At 40.5% G+C, this 24,278-nt stretch overlaps 1 protein-coding gene and 6 gene segments (V, D, J or C); all 7 read left to right on the top strand.

Annotated features, from left to right (window-relative positions):
* The first annotated feature begins 1,124 nt into the window (after positions 1-1,124).
* LOC129377245 (immunoglobulin kappa variable 3-11-like) lies at positions 1,125-1,659 on the top strand. The segment is given in 2 exon segments: positions 1,125-1,176; positions 1,262-1,659. Coding segments are annotated over 2 exon segments (450 nt in total).
* Positions 1,660-2,017: 358 nt separating this feature from the next.
* On the top strand, positions 2,018-3,610 carry LOC129377243 (T cell receptor beta variable 18-like). The segment is given in 3 exon segments: positions 2,018-2,095; positions 2,214-2,577; positions 3,568-3,610. Coding segments are annotated over 3 exon segments (459 nt in total).
* A 1,682-nt stretch (positions 3,611-5,292) lies between these two features.
* Positions 5,293-6,151, top strand: LOC129377378 (T cell receptor alpha variable 36/delta variable 7-like). The segment is given in 2 exon segments: positions 5,293-5,410; positions 5,573-6,151. Coding segments are annotated over 2 exon segments (510 nt in total).
* Positions 6,152-6,481: 330 nt separating this feature from the next.
* LOC129377391 (T cell receptor beta chain MC.7.G5-like) lies at positions 6,482-22,851 on the top strand. The gene is made up of 8 exons (XM_055057282.1): positions 6,482-6,983; positions 7,139-7,305; positions 9,643-9,781; positions 18,786-18,848; positions 21,340-21,690; positions 21,781-21,810; positions 21,904-22,010; positions 22,593-22,851. Exons 1-8 carry the CDS (start codon positions 6,938-6,940, stop codon positions 22,617-22,619), a joined length of 930 nt encoding a protein of 309 aa, XP_054913257.1. The 5' UTR covers positions 6,482-6,937; the 3' UTR covers positions 22,620-22,851.
* Positions 8,673-10,612, top strand: LOC129377390 (T cell receptor beta variable 20-1-like). The segment is given in 3 exon segments: positions 8,673-8,833; positions 8,918-9,108; positions 10,134-10,612. Coding segments are annotated over 3 exon segments (306 nt in total).
* Positions 10,782-11,625, top strand: LOC129377389 (immunoglobulin kappa variable 1D-13-like). The segment is given in 2 exon segments: positions 10,782-10,958; positions 11,058-11,625. Coding segments are annotated over 2 exon segments (357 nt in total).
* Positions 16,953-17,547, top strand: LOC129377382 (T cell receptor beta variable 7-4-like). The segment is given in 2 exon segments: positions 16,953-17,032; positions 17,108-17,547. Coding segments are annotated over 2 exon segments (462 nt in total).
* Positions 22,852-24,278: the final 1,427 nt, after the last annotated feature.

Below are 24,278 nucleotides of genomic sequence, written 5' to 3'. Positions count from 1 at the left end.
GGGGCAAAATGGCAGAGTTCTGCGAATGTTTAAATAAGAAGCAGCTGACCTGCCATACTTAAAGTCCTGTGAGTTGTTTCCTGTAGTATTGGGTGTTTTACAGAAGGTTGCAGCCAACAGATCGCTGAGATACTTTGAAATAAACAATGAAACACCGAAGAGTTTGGCTTTGTCCATATTTTCTGCAAAGATTTCAAATTTCTTCTTTACTGAATATAATTCAAATGATCATTTGAGCAGAGGAAAGCAGTTAGTTCATTAATTTTAGTCTTAGGTGACAAAACAATAGCGTTCCTTTGAAACAATAGGTGTACCCCAAGGCTTAGTTCTCAATCCACTGTTTTTATGACTATCGTGTTTCGTTGTTCATCAACGTGTGAAGGTTTTGGGCTGAAAATACCAAAAGACTTTAAATATGCGTTGTTCCCCATTTACAGAAAACTGCAAATAGAAAGAATTTCAGCATAATAAAAAAAATTCTAATTGTCAATAAGGGACCTGTGAATTTCTGATGCTTCAATCAAATTTACTTTGTCAGGCACTTTCTATTGCAATGCACTTCTCATGCAAGTGAATGCACAGTAATATATCACATTATTCTTTAAAAGAAAAGTGAATTCATTTTTTTATTTTATTTTAAAGAGCACAACAATAACGTCTGTCTGAGAAAAAAAAGAAATAATTATTATTTTAAATTTAACTCCATTCAGAAAAAATGTGAATAAATTAGGAAATGTATTCCTAATTTCCTCAGATTTTTATTATAATTTTTATTTTTGCTGTTTTTAACTTTACAGAACGTCCAGTTCATCAGCTTCACTGTGAAGCTTTATTTTTGTCCACTAGGTGGCAGTGTTTTCTATCACACAGTTATGATAACAGGTTATAGTTTACAGCTGAATTTAACCTGAATTTTTAACACTAAGGATAATATTTGCTCTCTAAGAATTGACAGAATGCCTTTCACCTCTAAAGGTGAGTCTTTTTTTTTTTATTAATTTTTTTTTATAAATCACTGGTGTGATACTTTATGCTAAGAAGTGGAGCTACAGTGACTCCACCCACCTGGATTACTTCATACGCAGCCAGAGCAACAAAACCAAAGACAATCTGACTGGGACAAGATGATCCTCTTCATCCTCTGCTGCTTAAGCTTCCACATCACACTTGTTTCTGGTATGAAAAGTCATTCAGAATGTCCTCTGGTCTGTAATTCAAAAGGATTAAAACTCCTCACACTTGATTTCGTGTCCCCTCACAGGTTCCTCTCCAAGTGACCAAATCGTCCAGATTCCAGCCGACATGTTCAAAAACCCTGGAGAGATGGCTAAGATCAGCTGCTCTCACAGCATCCCAGACTACGACCGCATCCTCTGGTACAAACAGTCGGAGTTTGATGGGATGAAGCTCCTGGGATACATGCTGGGAGACGACGGATATCCAGAGAAGGAGCTCGATGTGAAAATAGACGGCAGCGCAAACAGAGACAAAAACAGCACTTTAACCGTCACAGAGCTCGGCCCAGACAGCAGCGCAGTTTACTTCTGTGCTGCTCGCTACCACAGTGCTGAATATCACTGCTGCTCTGTGCAAAAACCTCCTCATAGGTGCAGCTGTGTGAACTCTGAGGTTCTGATCCTTTCAGATTTTTCATTATAGATTAGTTTTATTTTGTTGGGAGTCTTTGTCTAATTCAGTTAGTTCTAGTTAGTTTTTAGAATTTGTTTGCTTGTTAAATATTACTCAGTTTAGTTTTTATTAGTCATACCAGTAGTTTCAGTTTTCTCATACTTTTTATTTATTTCAGTTGTTGCCATTTTGTTAGTTTTAGTTAACTATGGTAATCTTGGTCAGCTCCTTCCATAACAAAAAGCAGCATCTTATAGGAGAAAATCATAATAATATGTAGGGGGCGCTGTGACTCCGCCCACATAGGGCATGTCAGTGATGCTGATTAATGGTTTTACGAGAATCGGAGCCACAGAAACATTGAACCCCTTCAGTGTCTACAGTCGACATTACAGTCAACCTACAAGCAGCAGCATGATGTTAATCCTGCTGGTCATGATGGCTCAGATCCTTGTTGTGGTTTCAGGTAAACAGTTTTGTTCCTGCAGTCATTTGCTCTGTTCTCATTTCCGTATTAGACGTGTTTCTGATGATAAATAATATTTGATCAGTTCCTGTGTAATCAGTGTTCATGTTCTTCGTAGGATCTTCTCTCAGCGATCAGGTTCATCAGACTCCGTTCAACATTGTGGCAAAGCGAGGAGAAGCAGCCAGAATCAGCTGCTCTCACGATATAAAGAACTACGAAGTGATCCTCTGGTACAAGAGACTAGAGGACAAACAGCTGCAGCTGCTGGGGTACAGATTTAAAGAAAACACAAATCCTGAACCTGGAACCGATGTTAAGCTGGATATGGATGGGAGTGGAGATCAAGGACAGACCTGCACTTTAACAATCAAAGAGCTGAGTGAGAAAAGCAGTGCAGTTTACTACTGTGCTGCTAGTTACCACAGTGCTGAATATCACTGCTGCTCTGTGCAAAAACCTCCTTCCATCCTGCTGCACCTGTGTGAACTCTCCACTTTGAATCATTTTATTAGAGTCTTTCTGCGAGGAGTTTGCATATTCTCAAAGTGGAAGAATGGAGCTTCCTCCCACTGTCCAAAAACATCATTTAGGTCCACTGGTCTCTAATGGTCGACGTGCATTTTGTAGATACTGATTGCAGACAACGTAGGTATTTAAAACATCTCAAAAGGTTGCTCCGACAGGAAATGCCTTGCCTTTTTCAGCGTTCTAGCATTCGTCACAGATTTAGTTGGTTTCGTTTTACACATATGTGATGATTGTCTTTTCTTTTATCACATAAAATATGATAATATCATAAAATATCACATAAAATGTCTTTATGTGATATTTATACTAGATGTGGGTGGATCGATCCAAAATATCAGCAAGTACCTACTGATACCAAGTAGGTATCAGTATCAGATCGATTCTAATATGGTAAGATTGATACTTCAGCTTTATATTCCATCTTGAAATGCTATTTTATTATTGCACTATAGATTCTCATTTCTACCCAAGAAAAATGTTTTGATTTTCTCTCAGGAGATTTTTTTTCACTGTTTATAATGTTAATATGTTATTAAAGTAATGCAATTTTATGCCATATATATTACATAAGAGTGTATAGACTTGACTTATTAATTTGTTGAAACAACTTCTGATTTAATTTTAATCTTCTGTCGTCTTTAAAATGAGTGTTAGCTCGATTTAACAATAGTGGCCCAAATCTATGTTGTGGGGATCTTTTTATGTTTAAAACAATCTTTTTCAGGCGAACTCTGATTTTTTTTTTTTTCTGTTGAATTTAAATCAGAACTCTGGTTTGGACATTAGAAAAGCAATTTTCTTTTTCTTTTTATTGCATGAAGTTGATTTATGTGGATCATGCTGGAAAGTAATTTCTCTCGACGTTTTTGGTGCCAGAACGTGACGCTGTCGCCACCATGATGAACAGAAGGACAGACGGTCCGCGTTCTTATTTTCAATAGGTGGCAGCACAGCCTCACTAAGGAGATGCTGGGATTCCAGTGACGTTCAGAAGGAGAGCAGCACTTAAACACAGCCCACTTTGAAACTTTCAGCCGCTTTCCTCAGAGTCACAGAGCGATGTGAGGTGGATTGAGCTCACGCACCTACACTGCTGTGAGATCCACTCTGACAATGATCCTCCTACTTTATATAAGCTGTTGCTTATTTTTCCTTCCAGGTGAAATATGTTTTCTGTAATTTTGCAGGATGCCTAATTGAAGTTTTTCTCTCTCTCTCGGTCGCACGCCAAATGCAACTTTCTCGCTGTTTAATCTTTTTCCAGGTTCTTCGCTCGGCGACAGAGTCACTCAGCTACCGGCAAACGTTCTGAAAAACTCTGGAGAAGCTACTGTAATAACATGTTCACATCAAGTTACCAACTATGATCGGATTCTCTGGTACAAACAAACCGAGGGCCACCAGATGCAGCTCCTGGGGTACATGAACGTGAACGACGGCTATCCAGAAACTGGAGTGAAAGTGAAGATAGACGGAGGAGCAACCGAAGGGAAAACCTGCAGCTTAACGATAGAGGGAGTCGACACGAGCAGCAGCGGCATTTACTTCTGCGCTGCTAGTCGGCACAGTGCTGCACGTCTCTGCTTCTCAGTGCAAAAACCTCCAAACAGCAGATTTCTTTCATCTGATGCCAGCAGCTATCAGATTATTGCACCTGCAACTTCAGCCGTCAACAGGTGTTTAGACTATATGTAAAAATATATATTCCAATGTTTAGTACATTAGACATAATAATAGAGATCAAATGAATCAGTTTTTCTACGTTTTAGTGTTTTTTAAATCTTACATACCAGCTTGCTTTTACCCCAAATTATTTGAGATAAAAATTGAATTAAAGACTCAACTCTCAGTGCAGGAGTCTGAAATCTGGTTTTGTGTTAAAAGTCAAATCACCATCAAAGTGGTGAAACATGAGGGAGAAGATAAACCGACTGATTAAAAACTAATCACTAAGTTTATTGTAAAAAATTATTTCATTACAACTCTCAAAAATGCATAATGTGATGATCAATATCCTCCATAATGTTTGCTTCTCTTCATTTACCTCTAGCCAAGTTCATTTTGCTCAGGTTCTTCTGATTTTTAACCCTCCAACCTTTTTAAAAAAACAAACCTTTTTCAGATAGTATAATCTTGTCCACAAGGGGGCGGTGTTTCCCAACCAGTTTCACTCCATGGATAATCAACACATTGCAAGAAACAGGTGAGAGTTTGACTGAATAAATAATGAAACTTATCACAAACAAAATGAAATGATCTTCATCATTTGCAAACATGTCACAAAATTACATTAAATAACCAACAGGCACATGTCAGTGTTTAACATTAAGACAGTCACGGTTCCACTTAAAATGATCTGCAGACTATTTGCTTTATTGTTGACAGTTTCACAAAGAACTTAATCAATATTTTTACACAGTGCAAGAACGTTTTCAGAGATTATTCATGGCAGATGCTGCATCGCTACCATATGATGGAAAAGCACAAAACCATTAACAAACAGAAAACTCAACTGAATTAATATTTTCAATATTTTTTGCCTGTTTAAAGTTTTGTATTTGTCTAATTCAGAGTTTATGGAGTGTCTTTTACCCTTCCGGCTGATCGGCTCAGATGTCGTCTCAGTTTTATCAATTTGGCAGAAGCTTGAGGCGAAGCGACCACGCCCACTTTCCTGGCTTCATATGCAGAGAGGAAAACAGAAGCAGAACCGTTTTTCAAAGTGAGATAAGATGATGCTGTTCATTCTCTGCTGGATAAGCTCAAACATCTTACTCATTTCAGGTAAAAAATGACAGGAAGAGTCAATTAAAACCATGTATTTTCTTTCTAAAGTAATGTTGCCAGTTTCTTTCATTAGTTTTGCTTCTTTAGATTGCCTTTCAGAGTTAAAATTCGGCTCATCAGAATGACATTGTCGGCTGTTTCTGTTGTCTGCTTCTTCAGGTTCCTCCCAGAGCGACCAGGTCGTCCAGACTCCAGTCGAAATGTTCCAGAAAACCGGAGAAGCGGCCAGAATCAGCTGTTCTCACAGCATCCAGACCTCCAACCAGATCCTCTGGTACAAACAGACAGAGCATCAGATGCAGCTGCTGGGATACACTACAGGAACCAGTCCGCTTCCAGAGAAGGGAATGAACGTGGAGATGGCGGGGAGCGCGAATGCAAACCAGAACTGCACTCTGATAATCAAAGAGCTGAACGTGAGCAGCAGTGCTGTTTACTTCTGCGCTGCTAGTCAGCACAGTGCTGCGGTTCACTGCTGCCCAGTGCAAAAACCCGACATCAGAGTTTCTGTAATCAGTATCGCGGCTCATCTCATCCTGCACCCGCGAGAACACGGCGCGATTCGCCTCACTGGGTTTTATGCTGCAGTTCATTCAAAGGTTTTCAATTTTGATTAAGAGTTTAATCAGAGAGTGAGATTAGAAAACAGCAAAGATAAAGTCTGACCAAGAAAACTAAAGTCAATGTGGAATCATGAGTATCAGGATCAGTTTTATAAGTAAATTCACGCTGATAGAGAAAGAGAAGAGATTTATATATTTTAATAAAAATTTCTAACAGCTCAATTCAATTTCAAATTAAACAACACTTTGATTCCAAAGAGAAATAAAATAAAGGTAACACAAGAGTCTTTAAAGAGTTAATGTAGATGTGGGTTGGCAGGACAGATCTCCTGTAGCAGTCTGTGTTGCGGCAAATTTGAAAAATCTTCTCATGAAAGTATAATTTTAAAACTCCAGCAGAGAGGCTACTCTGTTTCCTGTAAAATATGTATGAAAGTAACACTAAAGATTATATATAACCTATATTATAACTCTAACCCCAGGCTTTGGCCCCCATAATGATAAACATAGTACTTGCTAGAAAATTATCCTTAAACTGTATCGAAAACAAAGCCACACACACAGACACACTTTCATCCCTGTACTATTGATTTCCACTTCCTAACCATATCCTTACTGTAAGGATATGGTTTAAATCTTACTGATACAGAACTAAAAAGAAAAAAAAGTAAAGATCACCTTCCACAAACATCCTCTCTTTGTTGGCAAGAATGAAGAATATTCAAACACAGAAAAAGAGAGAGAAAGATACAGAGAGAGTATTGGAAGAGAAGGAAGTACTTCACACACGTCACTGTTTTCCTCCTGTGGGAGTTTCTACAGACTCTCATACTGAACAGACCAGCATATGATGAGTGTAGAAACACAATATCATCTGCATATAAGAGGACCCCCAATGAAATCAGTCACCAAACAAAGATAAACCACCAAATCACTGTCATTCTAAGTTTAAGAAAAGACAATGATCATCATCTTCTGGTTAATGGCCAAAGTTGTTCCAGCTTTAGGTAAGATTGTCGACTTTGTTCATATAAAAAGGCGTTTTTATGCACTTTATCTTTATTTTAAGACCACGCTGAACAACCTGGTTGAAGTGGTTTCTTTAAAGGAAATTGTTTACATAATTTAACAGTAATATTCTACATTTGGACCGTTTCAACAGGAGCTTCTCTCAGCGATCAGGTCCATCAGACTCCGGCTGAGATGTTCCTCAAACCAGGCGAGGCGGCCGTCATCAACTGTTTACACTCTATCGATGGCTACGATCGGATCCTCTGGTACAAACACTCAAGCCGCAGCCAGATGCAGTTCCTGGGATACATGAACGTGATGTTTGGAACTCCAGAGCCGGGAGTCAACGTGAGAATCAATGGCTCCTCAAACAAACACGAGCTCTGCACTCTGGAGGACCTGAACGTGAGCAGCAGCGCCGTTTATTTCTGCGCTGCTAAATACCACAGTGCTTCATATTAATGCTCCCCGGCACAAAAACCTCGAGATTAATCTTTTTGCAGCTGCGTTGTTTCCTTTCATGAGGTGGCGTTGTGTCGTCACAGACTGCCTCGGCGCTGAGGAGGAACCGAAGCTCCTCCTTCTTGAAGATGGTTTGATAAACCCAAAATCAGTAGCGTGTTCAAACAGAGGAACCGCAAAACAATAAAGAAATGTTGATCGCTGTCGTCCTGAGCATTTATTTCAACTGGGTTCTGCTCCCAGGTGATTTCACGATTTTAACTTCTACACCTCTATACGATCAATTGATTCCAACAGTGCATTTCAGTATCAAGTTTCTTCTTTTTCAACTTTTCCAGGTTCCTCTCGGAGCCAGCAGGTGTTTCAGACTCCTGCCAACATCTTCAGGAGATCAGGAGGGACGGCCAACATCAGCTGTTCGCACAATGTTCAAAACTACAACCTGATCCTCTGGTATAAGCAACAATCCAGTGGACTGCTCCTGCTGGGATACGTCTTCTACACGAGCACCTACCCAGAGAAAGGGCTGGACGTAAAGATGGCCGGGAGCGCAGACACAAACCAGGAGTGCATGCTGACAGTAGAAAGGCTCGACTCTAACAGCAGCGGGTTTTACTTCTGCGCTGCCAGTCGCCACAGTAACACAATCCACAGACCAGTCAGTACAAAAACCTCTCAACCAGGCCTGCATGTGTGTCTCCAGACTCAAACCACAGAAACCCAGAATAACTGTAACTTGGTGTTTCATCTCAGATTGACGAGTTATTTCCCTGGAGGTTCTCTTATGTGCAGATGAAAGTGGTTTTAGGATGTTTTTTTTAAAGAAAATAAATAAGCATATTATGTGCTGGTTGAGTTCAATATGTTTAGTTTTTGAGTCCTAGAGTCAGAAGCAGCATTCAGCATCTATGCCCCACAAATCTGTAACAAACTTCCAGAAAACTGCAAAACAAACAAACAAACAAAACTTTAAACCAAGGCTTTAACACACTTGTTGCTTTTGAGTCATGATGAATAGAACATTGGTCAACATATATTTGATCTATATTTTCTTAATTTTGACATTGACATTTGACCAGATGTAACATTTATTGCTCGTTTCAAAACTGGTGATTGTATTTCATGGTGTAAAGGACTTAAACTGCCTTTTTGCTCAAATGTTAAACACATATAACTTTGACTTGACTTGTTGATGGGTGATTGGTTTCCTTATGTGACAGAGGAGGAGCCACAGTAAGTCCTCTCACTCCGTCTCAGACTGGAACCAGTCTTCTAGGTTTGTTGTGATCCAGACCGTTTGAGCTATTAGGATCAAACTGACCGAGAAAAGTAAACATCATGATCCTCATCGTCTGCTTCATCTGTCACGTTTTGCTTGTTTCAGGTAGTTGTATTTCTGCTTCCAATCCTTATGATTTTATGTGTACATTTACAGTTTTATCAATGAAAAACTAAATAAAATCAACAGGTTCTTCTCTAAGTGACCAAGTCCACCAGACTCCTTCTGAAAAGTTCTGCAAAACCGGAGATAAACCCCAAATCAGCTGCAGGCATGAAATTCAGGACTACACCCGGATCTTCTGGTACAAACAGTCGACGGACCACCAGATGCAGCTCCTGGGGTACATGAACGTCAACGACGGCAAGCCAGAGACAGGAGTGAGTGTGGAGATAACGGGGGAAGCAACTAAAGGGAAAACCTGCATCTTAACGATAGAGGGAGTCGACACGAGCAGCAGCGGCGTTTACTTCTGTGCTGCTAGTCGGCACAGTGCTGCACGTCTCTGCTTCTCAGTGCAAAAACCTCCAAACAGCAGGTTTCTTTCATCTGAGGCCAGCAGCTTACTGATTGTTACAGCTGCTTCATCACCTCCAGCTAACACTGTTAAAGCTAATAAAGGCCAGAAGCGTGTAGAGGAGCAAAAACAATTGTTCTCAAGTACAAGTAGCACTACTTCAACCTAATTTTACTCAAATAAAAGTGAAAAGTTGCAAGAAATCCGAGTAAGAGTTTAAAGAAAAAATGTTTGGTAACAGTTGAAAGTATTTGATTTGATATTTGAAAAATTGCATCCTCAAATATAAAGTTATGGGAACGTTTTGGTGTTACAATGCTCACACACTATTCCGACCTACGACCGGGTCCTGTGGTACAAACAGTCGACCCAGTTCCAGTTCCTGGGACACACGTACAAAAACATGTATAATCCCGAAGCCGGGCTGGGTGTGAAGCTGGGTGGGAACGCGGAAAAAGACCAGAACTGCACCTTAACGCTCGAAGTTCTCCACCCAAACAGCAGCGGGGTTTACTTCTGTGCCGCTCGCTACCACAGTGCTACACCTTACTGCTCCTCAGTGCAAAAACCTCCCCTTTGTTTCTATTATTATTATGGCTCACGCTGTCACATAGCTCAGTCTAATGAGCTGTCTCTCTCTCTAAAAGGGGAGGATCTTCTTGAAGCAACACAGTGTTTAACCTCCCTCAGAAATTCAGTGCAACATTTTTAGACCACACCAATGGGAGCCAACAGACGTGATTCAAAAATGATATCTCAAGTTATGATAACATTTCTACTCTTTCTATCAAAGAAGCGAGGTATCACCCCAAAGCATCAGATCGGGCTTTTTTGTTTGTTGATTCAAACACTTGACGAGTTGCTGAATGTCCTTCTGTCTCCTCACAGTTCTCTGCCAGGACGTCGCTCAGGACCCAACAATCAGCTGGAGCTTTATGTCCAAGTCCGCAGAGATGAAATGCAGCCACAAAAAAGATATCTCTTATAACCAGATGTACTGGTACCGGCAGCGGCCGGGGGAGGCCATGACTCTCGTCGTGTACACAATGTTCGGTGGGAAGGCAGACTACGGAGAGAACCTGCAGAGCAAATACTCGGCAGTCAAAGACACAGCAGAGACCGGAGCTCTGACTGTGAAGGACCTGCAGCCTGAAGACAGCGGCGTTTATTTCTGTGCCGTCGGCAAAACACAGTGATGTGAGGAAACACAACAGCTGAACAAAAACCCGACTGCCAATAAAACAGAGATCATCAGAAACCGACGTTGTGCACTGTTGTGACTCTCCAGTAGGTGGCAGTGAGGCTCAATAAATGAGCAGCCTGAACTATACTAAAGACAATTACCTTTACAAACACAGACTCTCAATAGAAAGGGCTTAAGGTGGATTTGAACCACCATTTTCAGTTTTATCATTGTAAAATGTGTCATAAAAAAAAACATTTCAATGTACTTTGTTCAAGAACTGTCAGCATTATGATTTGAATTTTGATGAACTTTGATTGACTCCTTTGACTTGGTGATGCGGGACTCATCACTTCCGCTTCCTGTTGAGCTGCAGGCCGACTCCCCGTCACGTCATTCATCATCACCTCTGAAACTCCATCATCAGCTGCACCCTCAACAGTTCAGTCTGCTGCAAGAATCATCCAAACAACAAATGTTCACTTGAGCAAGAAAAATGAACCCAATCTTTACCTTGTTTTTCCTTGCAGGTAATTATTATTATTATTATTATTTTTACCCCAGAACAGCAAGTATTAAGGATTTGTTTCCCCGACCAGAATAATCAGCATCTTCTCTCCCACTCCCAGGTCTCAGTTTGGGGCTTGAGGTCCATCAGTCTCACTTTGATCTCTTCAAAAGAACCGGTGATAAAGTTCACATTTTCTGCACCCATAAAAAAACCGACTACAGAGTGATGCTCTGGTATCAACGGTCGCCTGGAGACACGGCCATGAAGCTCATTGGATATTTGCACTACGACAAGCCGTCTATGGAAGACGGGTATAAAGAGAACTTTGGGATCTCTGGAGATCTGGGAGGGGATACAGCGAAGAACGGATCCCTGACGATCCAAACCGTGAATCAGAGTCACACTGCTGTTTACTACTGTGCTGCAAGAGAAGCACAATGACAGAAATGCTCTCTGCACCTTAACAAAAACTGTGCTGTGTCTTTATATCACCAGTGGTTATTGTAGAAAACTGACACCTGTTTGTGGTTGTAAAGAAAACTCCTGAAAAATGTGTGAAAGCAGAAGATTTAGATTTCCTATTCAGAGAGAAAATAAAAACAGCAGAACAGAAATAAAAACAGCTTTAGAAAAGAATCAGCATTGTTTGCACATGAATCAGGAGCCTCCCAACCACAATCACACACTATAACTCAACTATCCCTTCAAAATAAAAGTTTGCACACCTGAATCCCTGCATTCTCTAGCATTGATTATGATTCTACAATTTCAAAGAAGCTTCAAAATTTGTGTATTTCGTAAAGCTGCAATTTTTTCAAGACACACAAGTCACATGATCAACAACCAGACATTACTGCTGGCAGAAACGACAAAGAAGACAACAGAAAGTGGTCGGATAATGATGATAATGACTTGTCGCCTGAACAGACTTCTGTACGCGTCATCTTAACTATGTTTCTTATTTAATGCAAAGACCAGAGTGGGAAATTGTTTGTTTGTTTTTTTAGATCAGCAGAATGTCGACAAAGTTTTGCACACATTTGTAATGGAGACGCAGCCGGAGTTGCCAGTCAGACTCTCACCTCTACTGTCGTCCAATGGCTGCTGGAGACAGGCATCCTCCAACTCTGCAAGGACAAGCAGGTACAGACCATAAATGCATCTCTCTCTGGAGTTTGACTGGTTGGAAATTCCTTACGGTCCAGATTAACTGACTGGAGCCTGTTTTCTAAAAATCCTGAGCATCTGAGATTAAACTTTAAACAGAAATCTGCTCGCAAGCTGAGCTTTGAGTCTTTTGACTTTAAGGGGTGGCGTTTCAACGTCACTTCCATTTCCTCTTGAGGATGATTGTCTCTGTCGAAATCTTTTGGCTGCACACCCGACAGTCGACCCGAGTGCTGCGGGACGTTTCTAAGAAGTTCCTTGACACTGAGGAGGAGACATGATCCCGATTTTTGTCTTCTCATGTCTTGCAAGTAATTTTGCTTCAGAACACCGTGGTCTTAAATGATTGTTTCCTTTGGAGGTGAAATCAGTTGTTATATCTCTCCAACTTCTCTCCTGTGCTCAGGTCTCAGTTTGGGGCTGGAGGTCCATCAGTCCCACTCTGAACTCATCAAAACAGCTGGTGATAAAGTTCACATTTTCTGCACCCATGAAAAAACCGACTACAGACAGATTCTCTGGTATCAACGGAGACCTGCAGAGACGGCCTTGAAGCTCATCGGATATTTGTACTTCAAAGATGCGACTATGGAAGAAGAGTATAAACAGGGCTTTGGGATCTTTGGAGATCTGGGAGGGGATACGGCAAAGAACGGATCCCTGACGATCCAAACCGTGAATCAGAGTCACACTGCCGTTTACTACTGTGCTGCAAGAGAAGCACAATGACAGAAATGCTTTCTGCACCTTAACAAAAACTGTGCTGTGTTTTATCATCTGTGGTTTTTATAGACAAATGATTAAACGTCGTTCCAGCACCTGCTCCTGTGGTTGGGAAGACGGAGGATTCAATACACAGACTGAATATCTGAGTCGTGTTGTTGGAATTAAACATTTTTACCACCGACTGAAAACCTGCTGTTGCCCGTTGCGCACACAAATACATACAAACATTTATATACAACAACATCACTGTATTTATGTGACTTTAAAAAAATAATTTTGCGAATGAAAGCTTTATGTTCAATAAGGATTTGAAACAAATGTCAGAAGCAGTTTTTAGTATAAACAAATGTCCATTTTTCTCAAACACGTCTAGAAATAATATAAACCAAATAACGGCGTTTTTTCATACAACATTCCAGCCACAGCTTATGTATTTATTTGCTTCAATTTTGTGCATCACCACAGCTCCTCCTGATTCTGTTCTCTTCTCATCCAGTTTCTTTCCATTTCATACTTTTTTCATTGTTTTTTCTTTTACAATGTCTAATTATTATGGTTGTTACCTTTGACCTTTGTTTCATTTTCTGTTTACACGTGTTTACGCCAGCAGGGGGCGCTCTAAACCTCAAGTTTTCGTACAAAGGCTTTTGATAAAAATATGGAACACTATTTAAAGTAACACTTCGTTCATTATAAAGTGGGAACCATAAAAGCGTCTGCTCCTGGTCTGTCATGTGACTCTGATGTCATTTCCTCAAGTCTCTTCCTGTTTCTCATCCCTCTCATAATCATTTCAGCTAAATCACTTTAAGAAAAGGAGCAAAATGATTTCATTTTTAATTCTCTGTTCCCTCACAGGTATTGTGAACAATACATTTCCTTTTAAAAACAAGTTCTTGTACCTCTTATGGTTCCCTGCTGACCATTCGTGCTCCTTCTCCACTTGTATCTACTCAGCTTGATTCTACTTGGTCACCAGGTTTGAATTGGGCTGAAAACGTAGCAGCAGAAGACCAGGTTCTGATCGACTGGAAGGCGGAGTCACTGTGTGATGTATTTGATGTATTTGGTGTATTTTGGAGTTCAGTCCAACACAAAAAGCTCATCACTTCCTGTCTCTCCTGTCAAGGTAAAGACACAGCTGGTTTCTGGCATTCAACATGAAGCCATCGCTTGTCTTCATCACCATCGCCTTCTGGATTGAAGGTATAGCTTGTTTATTAATCAAAGTTTGTTTTACAGTTTTAACCTAGCAAGGTGAATTTGTAGATTTGCAAGTGCCGTCGATTGAATTCACTCCTAAAAATCAATCTTTTCTCAGGAGTCTACCTCAGCAAAGACAAGCAGGTGTCTCAGTTCCCGGCGGACGTTCTGGTCCAATCGAACGACAACGTCAGCCTGACCTTCACTCATTCAATCCAGAGCTACGACACGATCCTCTGGTACCAGCGCTCACCGGGAGACACTGCCCTGAAGCTGATCGGCTACATCTATTATACAAACGTCAATATGGAGTCGGAATTTAAACAGCACTTTCAGATCAGCGGAGATGGAGAGAAGATGGCTCATCTTCAACTCCTGAACACGAGACACCCTGAAGATAGCGGAGAATATTTCGGGGCTGCACGTCAACACACAGTATTAAAAGAGAGAGACTCTGCCGTACAAAAAACCTCCAGAGTAATCCAGACAGCAACCACAGCCCAGCAGGAAACCAGAGGCATGTGACAGCAAATGAAAGCTGGAGGGGAAAAAAAACAACAAAAACCTCATGCCTTGAGTATTAATAATACCCTAAAATCAGTAAATAAAAAGCTACATTTGTTCATTGTTATTGGGGCCTGCCTCTTAGAAAATAGATGGTAAAACTCACTTTCCTGTCCAAACACAATGGTTGAAATGCTCTGTGTCATTAATGTACGACTGATTTACTCACTGAAACTCTGCAACTTAATGGGTTTTTTTTTCGATTTAAGCTGCGAATATCTCTTTTAGTAGTTAGTAACTCACACACTCTAAAACACAGACACACGCAATAATAATAATAATAATAATAATAATAGTCGTTACATTGACTCAACACTTCAACTGCAATCAAAGACATTCAAAACACAAACAAATGAAAATAATTTGTAGGTTTCTAGTGGATTGAAAAGATGAAAAGATGAGCTTCTCCTCTTCATCTCTGTTGACCACACTTCAAAATGTATCTATATGAGATTTGTTTGAATTTCAGCTGTTAAAGCTGCACATTTCCACTCCAAAATGTTGATTAAACTGCACCAAAACAAAAGGAATCCAAATTATCGCCAATATTATTGGTTAAAATCCAACAGTCGACTTCATCGGTGGCATGTTGCTTCACGAAACTTCATTTTCATTTTGCTTGGAAGAAAAGATTCAAATTTTGTAGGAGAAGAAAACTTGCAAAAGTGCATTAAGTAAATGTTTCAGTTCATGCTGGTTAAGATGAAGTATTTGTTGAAGTACTGAGCTGATATTTTGACAGGGACAGATTTTACTTCCTGTCACGTGGTCACATGACTTCTTGTTCAGTCGATCTCTGCAGCTGCTGCACTCAGATCAGGTCAGGGCCGCTCATCGGTGACATGCTTCTCAGGGGGGTTTTTCTGTCCCTGTTGGTGTCCTCCGGTGGGTGGCAGGTTTGGATTTCACTGAAGAATTGAAATACATTTATACATTTCTATATCTGAACATGGCAGCACATTGAAACTCTCCTCTCCGTATGCTGCAGGTTTCTCTGTTACGGTGCTCCAGTCTGCAGATCAGGTCGTTTCCTCGAATGCTGATGCGACGTTAGAGTGCAGCGTGGGCGCCGGGTACTCCATGATCAGCTACACCATGCTCTGGTACCGACAGAACCGCCCCGGGGCCGAAATCCAGCTCCTTCTCACAGAATATGAATCGACGGCCGGGCGCTACCGTTCGTCACATGAAGCCGCGAATAACAAATTTTCTCTCAGCATTCCGGGCCTGACAGTGAACGACAGCAGCACCTACTACTGCGCTGCCAGGCACAGTGAGGCACTCAGACCAAACACTCGTACAAATACATGACTGACTGCGACAGAGGCAGGAAGGAGCTGTGGCTCCACTCATCAGGTTTCCCACATCAGGATGTGATAAAGGATGATCTTTTCCTCACCACGTTGTAAACTAACTTCAAGCTTTGTTGTATATTTTTAGGGAGAAGTGTTGCATGACACAGTATTAGCCAACCTTCACTTGGCGTACAGATAACCTCATATTTCGCTTTTTTTATGTTTTTTTTTTTTTTTTGTTTAAAATTTTGTCACACTTACGTGTTTCAGATCATCAAAAAAACATCAATGACCTGACTAAATACACAAAGCAGTTCTCACGTTATTATGTAATTTAAGTCCTGACAAATTTTCCACTTCCAACACAATATCAATGCTGCCACCTTTGAGAGTCGACCGATACTGATATGGACCCGATGTGATATCAGCATCTGGCCTTGAGTCAGAATCAGACATACTTTTATCAGTGATTTTGTGGTCTGGATTGCTTTAATCAAGTGATATTACTCAGAGGACAATAGTTAATAGTAGGTATGAAAACGATGAAGTGCTTGTAACTGAGATTTTAATGCAGCCTGATATAATTAAATCCTCTTTTTTTTTTTGGCTGATATCGGACCAATTTCCGATAACGGATCGGGACAATCATTCATAAATGAATGTTTTGAATGTCTGTTTATCTTCTCGGATGCCAGTGCTGTCCGATGAAATCCCAGCTCTGAACATTTTGGACTGGGATTGCAAGATCAAGGTATATTCTCAAATAATCAAATAGCTGCAGAAGATCAAACTTCTGTTCTGGAGATGTAACAACTATCTCATGTTGTGAATCCAGATTGTCACGCTATTTCTGACTTCTTAACACCCCCAATTAATGAAGATAGCAAATTGATTTTAGTGTAACGAAAGTCTCTGAACCAACATCCCAGAGATTGTGGTGAAAAGCTTTCGCTGCAGTTGCAGCTCGTTGGCCACCAGGTGTCTCCAGCTGAGCAGTTGAGATCAATAAAGTCTCTCTGGGAGGGAATAAGAAGAGTCAGAGCAGCAGAGGCTGAAGCTGAAGCAGTCGCATCCAATTTTGTATCTATAATGAATCCAGCAAACAATTTGGTCTTGGTCACAGTGATGATCTGCGCGGGTAAGAACATCTAACAGCTCAAAGAGTCTGTGATTTTTCAAAGTAATGATGATTTTTGTTTCTTTGTTTTTGCAGGCGTTTCCATTGGTCTTATAATTGATCAACCTCCATCTTTATTGCCCAAAGTCGGGCAACAGGCTGTGAACTTGAAATGTGAACAAGACGACAGTCAGCACCTGAACATGTACTGGTACAGGCAACTAAGCAGCAGCAGCAGCATGGAGTTGGTGGCATACTCCGTCGGTAAAGACATTTCAACTATCGAAGCTCCGTTTAAGGACACCAAGTACTCCATGTCCCGTCCGTCGACGCTCAGCTCCACGCTGCAGATCAACAGGGTCGATCCTGGAGACTCGGCTGTGTATTACTGCGCTTCCAGCAAAGCACAGAGCTTCAAAAAGCATCGAGAGCAATGCAAAAACCTCAGCAGAACATTTCTATTAATGTGGATTCAGAATAGGAAGGGCAAAAAAAAACATGTTCCTTGATGCACAGCGTCATGTTTCTGCAGCACCACAAAGCAGATCAGATAAGTCAGCAGGCGTCAACTCCAAGGTTCAGTAATCTCCTGAGACGTCCTTTCATTTTTCATTTGCTTTGATTGTTTCCTCAGTTTGACAGGAGATTAAGATCAATAGATTATCTCACAGTGCCCTCTTCTGGCTTTATGTGTAATTACAGCAAAGCACCAAGACTAGAATGCCATATTGAAACAATTTCTCATTCGATTTGATTCAAAAATACTTTTTTAATCCCAAAGAGGAATTAAATGTGGCTATAACTCATAGTACTTTAAGATACTTCAAAGAGTAGATTGTGATGGCTGCTGGCAGTCCTGTAGCAGTCTGTGCCACAGGGAATCTTTTCTATATGCCATATTTTCCGGACTATAGAGCACACCTCACGATGAGCCGCACACACAAAGTTTTTAAAAATAGAAGAACTCATTTCAACTTTCAACGTTGAGAAAGTTTTGTTCGGACTCTGAAAACATTGTTTCTGTTTCATTGTCATCGTTCCAATTTTATATTTTGTTAACATAAGAACCTTAAACTCAATACACACATCAGTGGATGTTCTCTCTTTCTCTGCTGACTGATTGGCTGCAGAGTCGTGACCAGCTGACGTGTCACTTCCTGTTTATACCTCCAAACAAACAAAAGCAGCCAGCAGCTTCCTGTCCTCTGCTCTGCCTTCTTTTCTTAGTCGACCCAGAAATAGCAGCAGGCAGCTTGGAGCGGCTCCAGCGTCAAGTGGGCCCGACCTCCACAGCTGCTCCCACAGAGACTCACAGATGGAGGCTGAGATACAGAGAGGGGCTGGGGGGGGGGGAGACGGAGGAGGCAGGTTTTTGTGTGATGCTTTTTCACCGTGGGGACAGGGGGCCACGGTGATACAATCCCATAGAGCCGTCGTACAAAAAACCTCCTGCCATTAACATCCATCATGTGGACGGCTGAGTGGATCTCAGAGAGCAGCAGCGGGAAGCAGGTGGAGGGCAGGGTGGAGGCTCAGCCAGGCCTTAAGAAACACTTTGATATGTAGAAAGTGAAGCAGAAACAGCTTTTATTAGCAGATGTTTGAGTTTACACATGGAGCCATTGGATCGTGTGATCCTCAGGGTCAGAAATCACAACTTCTTTAAACCTTATGAAGCTCATCCTGCAGGTTTGACCTTCCTGATGATCTGGGCTTTTACAGCCAGTCTGAAGGAGAAGATTCTGGAAAGTTTGGAGACTTTTTGGTCCAGGAGAGATTCAGTGTGACACTGGAAACGAAGCTTACTTTGGAAAAGGAACCAAACTCACAGTTTTAGGTAAGTTGGATTCTTACATGTTCAGGTTTAGATCAAATTTAAAGTGAACACAAAGGTCAGGTGGGAATAAAGAAAAGTCTTAGATTTTAAAAGTTCAGATGTATTAACCTGAAGTTGAAGCACTGTGACCTACACCGATCCTGCTTACTTTGGAAAAGGAACCAAACTCACAGTTTTAGGTAAGTTTAACTTCTGACATGTTCAGTTCTCTTTGTTATGGTGAAACTGAACAGTTCAGTAAAGAATGAATCTGTCCAGTTTAAGTTCTGACATATTGAGCTGAACTCAGAGCACTGTGACCAACAGAGATCCTGCTTACTTTGGCCAAGGAACCAAACTGACAGTTTTAGGTAAATGTTTCACTTCATCACAGAGTTTCAATGAATAATACTTTGACTAGACCCTCGGGATGCTTTATTAAGTTAAATGTGAGAGGCAAACAGGTTCATGTTCAGTATCTCTTCACTGTGACAACGCCAACGAAGCTTACTTTGGAAAAGGAACCAAACTAACAGTTTTAGGTGAGTAAAAGATGCATGAAAAGCAACTAAAATCCAAATTTTTCTACAACGTTAGCATAGTGACAGTGTTGTTAGTCATAGTTCAAGTCCAACTCGGCACTTTTTGACATCAAGCCGAAGCTCTGTGCCAACAACGAAGCTTATTTCGGACAGGGAACCAAACTGACTGTTCTGGGTGAGTGAAACGTTACTTTTCAAAACAAAGATCAGAAAGTAGTAATAGAAGAAATATATGTCTCAGATTGAAGGGAGGTTTAAATGTTAGTCGGTGAGATAAACAGTTGAATCCGTTTCCAAAGTGACATCCTGCACTGATCTGCTTCACTGTGACTCTGGTTACAACGAAGCTTTCTTTGGAGCAGGAACCAAGTTAACGGTTCTGGGTAAATATGATTTGAAACTTTGTGTTTTTGTTGTTCAAATTACATTATTTGACAGAACAAAGTTAGAAGAGATGGAATAAAGAGAAGCATGCTGCTCGCTGGATGGTTTGTATCCAGTTGATAAAAATGAGGTCGTCGTAGCTTTAGATAAAAGCTCGAGGTTAAGAGACCTGAGCGGTTTCGGGTACCGACGCTCAACACTGTGACTCTGGTTATGAAGCTTTCTTCGGCGCAGGAACCAAGTTAACCGTTTTAGGTAAGAACCATCCTGGACAAGGTCAATTAAAAGGTGAAAACTTAAGAATCACAGTGAGTATAGAAATCTGTTTGGCTGGAAGTAATAGGAATGAAAAGAATCTGCTGATCCGGCGCTGAGGAAAGTTTCAGCTCTGCTTTTTGCCATGAAGCTTGAACACTGTGTCAGTACGAAGCTTACTTTGGTCAGGGAACCAGACTGACTGTTCTCGGTGAGTGAAACTCCTCAAATCCTAAAAAGATGTTTTCATGCAAAACCAACATTATTCAGACCAGTTGTTTGATGCAAAGCAAAAAGCTACGTTTGTTTCATGAAGGAGAGTATAAAGCTATGAATTCACACAGCTGATGAGTTTTTAGCACAGAGGAACAAAATGAACCGTTTAGGTAAAAAAAACATGTTAAAGTTTATTCAGAGATGCTTAGAAATGAAATTGTTGCTCCTAATTCTCAGAATCCCCCCCCCCAAAAAATGCAACTTATATTAAATCAGAGTCTTCAGATGAGAGAAATATAAGTTTTGGAGGGATTTATAGAGTTGGCAGGAAGAGGTTTTGTTAGGGTTAGGGAAGCTTGGGGTCTAACTGGGTCTAAACTCACTGCTTTAAGGAAGAAACTCAAATGTATTGGTAAAAAAAATAAATAATTATAATTCAGTGGCAAATAGTTCCAAAGGCACTTAGAAAATACTCTGATCTAAAGGGAAAAATAGATTTTGGTGATAAAGAGTTTGTTTGGGTGTAAAAGAGGTTAAAGACTGCAGGTTTTTCCTGCAGCCGTTTATCAGTGTGAACTACTACGATCCTGCTTACTTTGGAGCTGGAACTAAACTCACTGTTTTAGGTAAGAGAAATGACCAAAAGATGGATGTAAAGTGTGCAAATGATATCAAATTGTTTGACTTTTAATTCTTCCTTTTTGTATTTCTGTATGGGTAGAAAATAATTCAGTTCAGTGCAGAAAGAGAGAAAGAGAGAGAGGTTTTCTCATTTAATAAAACGGCATCCGTTTCAGTTTTGATGTATTTAAAGTTTCAAAGATGTGAAGGGATACGTCAAAACAAAACCTGAAAATAAAACATCGAAGGGAGACAAATTCTGCCTCTGTCAATGTTCTGGTTCATGTATCGTTTGTTGGGTTTTCTGCCTGTGACTGAGTTCTGTGCTCCGATTCTTATCCTGCTTATTTTGGAGAGGGAACCAAACTCACAGTTCTTGGTGAGAAGAAAATACTAATAAAAAAGAAACTCAGTCATGATTTCTGATAGTGCTTCAGATTTTGACCATGCAGATCAGAGTAACTCTTTTTATGTCGTCTTTTTTTAATAAACAGAAGATGGAATGAAAGTCACTAAACCAAAGGTGAAAATCCTTCGACCTTCGCCCGATGAGTGCAGAGACCAGAAGAAGGAAGAGGGCAAAAGGAGGAAGACCCTGGTGTGTGTGGCGTCTGGTTTCTACCCGGATCATGTCAGCGTGTTCTGGCAGCGCAACAACCAGAACATCACTGATGGCGTGGCGACTGACGCCAACGCCACCAAGAATGAAACCTCAGGATTGTACTCCATCACCAGCAGGCTGAGGATGGACGCCAAGACCTGGTTCAATCCTGACAATGAATTCAGTTGTTACGTCGCATTCTTTAATGGAACGGGCTACACAAACTACACAGATTCCATTTACAGTATGTTATTTTCAGAAAACAATCCTCCTTTAGTAACTTTTTATGCTTCAGGTTTAGTAATCGTCATTTTCTTTCTTTTTTGTCTTTCAGCAAATGAATCGGACACGGGGATGACACGAGGTAAAAAATACAAATCACTTTAAGTATGTTTATGCTTGCCAACAGGTTGGTCATTCGCCTTCACAGCTCTAACGTTTCCTCATCTCCCTGCAGAGAGATACTTGAAAATCACCCAGAACGCCAAACTCTCCTACAGCGCCCTGATCCTGAAGAGCTGCCTCTACGCCGCCTTGGTCTGCTTTCTGGTCTGGAAGCTTCAGGTCTGCAGCTTTATCTGAACTTCCCAGCTACAACCTGAAATGATCTGTTCCTGGTGTTATTTTGAAACGGATGCAGCCAGGTTAGATTAGCAGCAGGACAGACGTGGAAGCAGCTGTGGGAAAGTGACAGCAAAGGCAACAAGAAGAACAAAAACAGCACAAGTATAACTAACTGCTGATGAGAGTAAAATAAACACTATTTCAGTGTATTCATGTAAAGCTGTTGTATGATTTGATTTGTATAAACGGTCAAAATAAATTAATGACATAAAGAGAACAGTGGAACCACCAGGTTGGTGGAAGGGCAGCAGTATCAGTACAGTTTACCATAGAGCTGATAACTAGAAAAAACTGGCAAAATTTGGAGCTTCAAATATATTTTATATCTCAAATCAGGTAAAAAAATAAATAAACTTTTAAAAGAAAATCTAAAGAGAATCAAGACTTTTATTTCGAAGTCGACGGCCATTTTGACTCTCGCTGTAGGAACTCATCTTGTGACGCAGATTCTGAAATTCTAATCTGAGTTTTTTGGTTTTGGTGTGATACTGTGATCATTTTTTTTCCTGTTTGTTTTTGCAGAGTTCACCAAAAAAACAGAAGCAGTGAGAGCCGACATCTTCAGGAGAAACATCTTCTTTCTTTTTCTATTGTTATTTTTAGCTTCTGTAAATGAAACGCGTGAAAATGGCAGGTGGAGACGTCCAACCTGACCCAAACAATCTGAATATTAAAAACATGCAGGTTTTCTTGTTGAAAGGCAAATAGTCTCTCTGTGTTTTGTTCAGCGCTTCCCATGTGATCTTTTCATGTATTTACTCAATAAAGACACGCAAGCAAATTTTTTCGTTTTTGCAATGATTTCATTCTCTCTCTTCTCATCACTTGTTCCAAAGACGGTGTTGTTATTTTGTCTGTTTTCCGAGAAATCTTTTTTTTTTTCTTGGCATGAACCTGAAACTGAGTCATAATAAGATTCTTAGTTAAAAAACAAAAAACGTTATCAGCTTTTTGACTACTTAAGGACAAATATCTTACATTATCTTCAGGTTACATATAAATATTCCAGTTTTTTTTTTTTTTTTGCATATGGTGAGATGGTTGCTATGGTTTCCGTTCTTTGTCAGAGAGAGCGCTCTGCATGTGAGAACAGGAAGTCAGGGTTCTGATGTGAGCTGCTGCAGAGCGACAGGATGCGGTGGCAGAGCAGCCGCTGAGAAACAAGCCTCGCAACCTTCGACCTTTACCGCAACCTCCGGCTTTATGACTGCACCTGCACCGCCTACGCACACACACACACACACCCACACACACACACACACACGCGCGCGCGCGCGCGCACACACACACACACACGCACACACACACACACACACACACACACACTCACTCACGCTGTGTGTGTTGGAGCAAACAGCTGGCACAGGCTGCATTTCTGTCTCAACTGAAGCTCAAAACCAAACGTGTCTCTATATGTGTCACAGCAGCTGCTGCTTAAGGTGATCTGGGGTGAAACCTTGAAATGAGTTCATTTATCTTACATGTAATTTGTAAATATATATATATATATATATATATATATATATATTTTTTTTTTTTTTCTTCTTTTTTTTTTTTTCACTGTGTGTGCAGAATGCCTACTAGAAAAAAAAGTTACCAGTAATTTTTCGGTGGAGTTTTGGTGTTTTACCATATATTTAGAACTGTTGTTTTGTTTTATTTATTTACTCTTCTTTTTTTTAACAGTGCATCTTCTTTGAATCATCCTCAAACATTTAAATTTTAATTATTCTCGCTCCGAGTCAAACTGAGAAGGAAATATCTGTTACTTGAACAAAAACACATTTGTTCGGAAAAAAGAAACAACAGGAAACACGTGTGAGGCAGCAACAGACTCAGGTTTTCTGTGACATCTGTTGTCTGATTATACTCCTCCTACTAAGAGCTGTCGCAACATACCCCTCCACATAAAAACATCATATGGTAAAAAGAATTTTGAAAAACAACCAATACATGTTACATTTTTGTTCATTAAATTACAGATTCCATTGCAAAATATCATTTTTGTTCAAATACCATGCGAAATAATTCATCGCCCTTTAACCTTTTCACTTTTTGTCACATAATATGAAGTGTAACATTTGTAAAACATGCACAGCATACACAAAAATCTTTTTTTTGGACTGGCTCAGTTGCTCTGATCAGATGAAATTAAAATTTGATCTTTGCTTTGCATACAAACCCCTGATACATCACAGAAACTAACTG

The sequence above is a fragment of the Poeciliopsis prolifica genome, unplaced genomic scaffold, assembly GCF_027474105.1.
Source record: "Poeciliopsis prolifica strain line A6 unplaced genomic scaffold, Auburn_PproV2 SCAFFOLD047, whole genome shotgun sequence".
Classification (NCBI taxonomy): Eukaryota; Metazoa; Chordata; class Actinopteri; order Cyprinodontiformes; family Poeciliidae; genus Poeciliopsis; species Poeciliopsis prolifica.
Note: the sequence above shows the minus strand (reverse complement) of the source record. Positions and strands in the feature narration are given on the sequence as shown.

What these genes read in the sequence shown, in the direction of transcription:
- LOC129377391 (XM_055057282.1), top strand. Translation starts at nt 6,938, where the DNA reads ATGATCATCATCTTCTGGTTAATGGCCAAAGTTGTTCCAGCTTTAG. An exon ending in TCCTGGGATACATGAACGTG is followed by an intron (nt 7,306 to 9,642) that starts ATGTTTGGAACT and finishes GGACACACGTAC; the next exon opens with AAAAACATGTATAATCCCGA. An exon ending in CTACACAGATTCCATTTACA is followed by an intron (nt 21,691 to 21,780) that starts GTATGTTATTTT and finishes TTTGTCTTTCAG; the next exon opens with CAAATGAATCGGACACGGGG.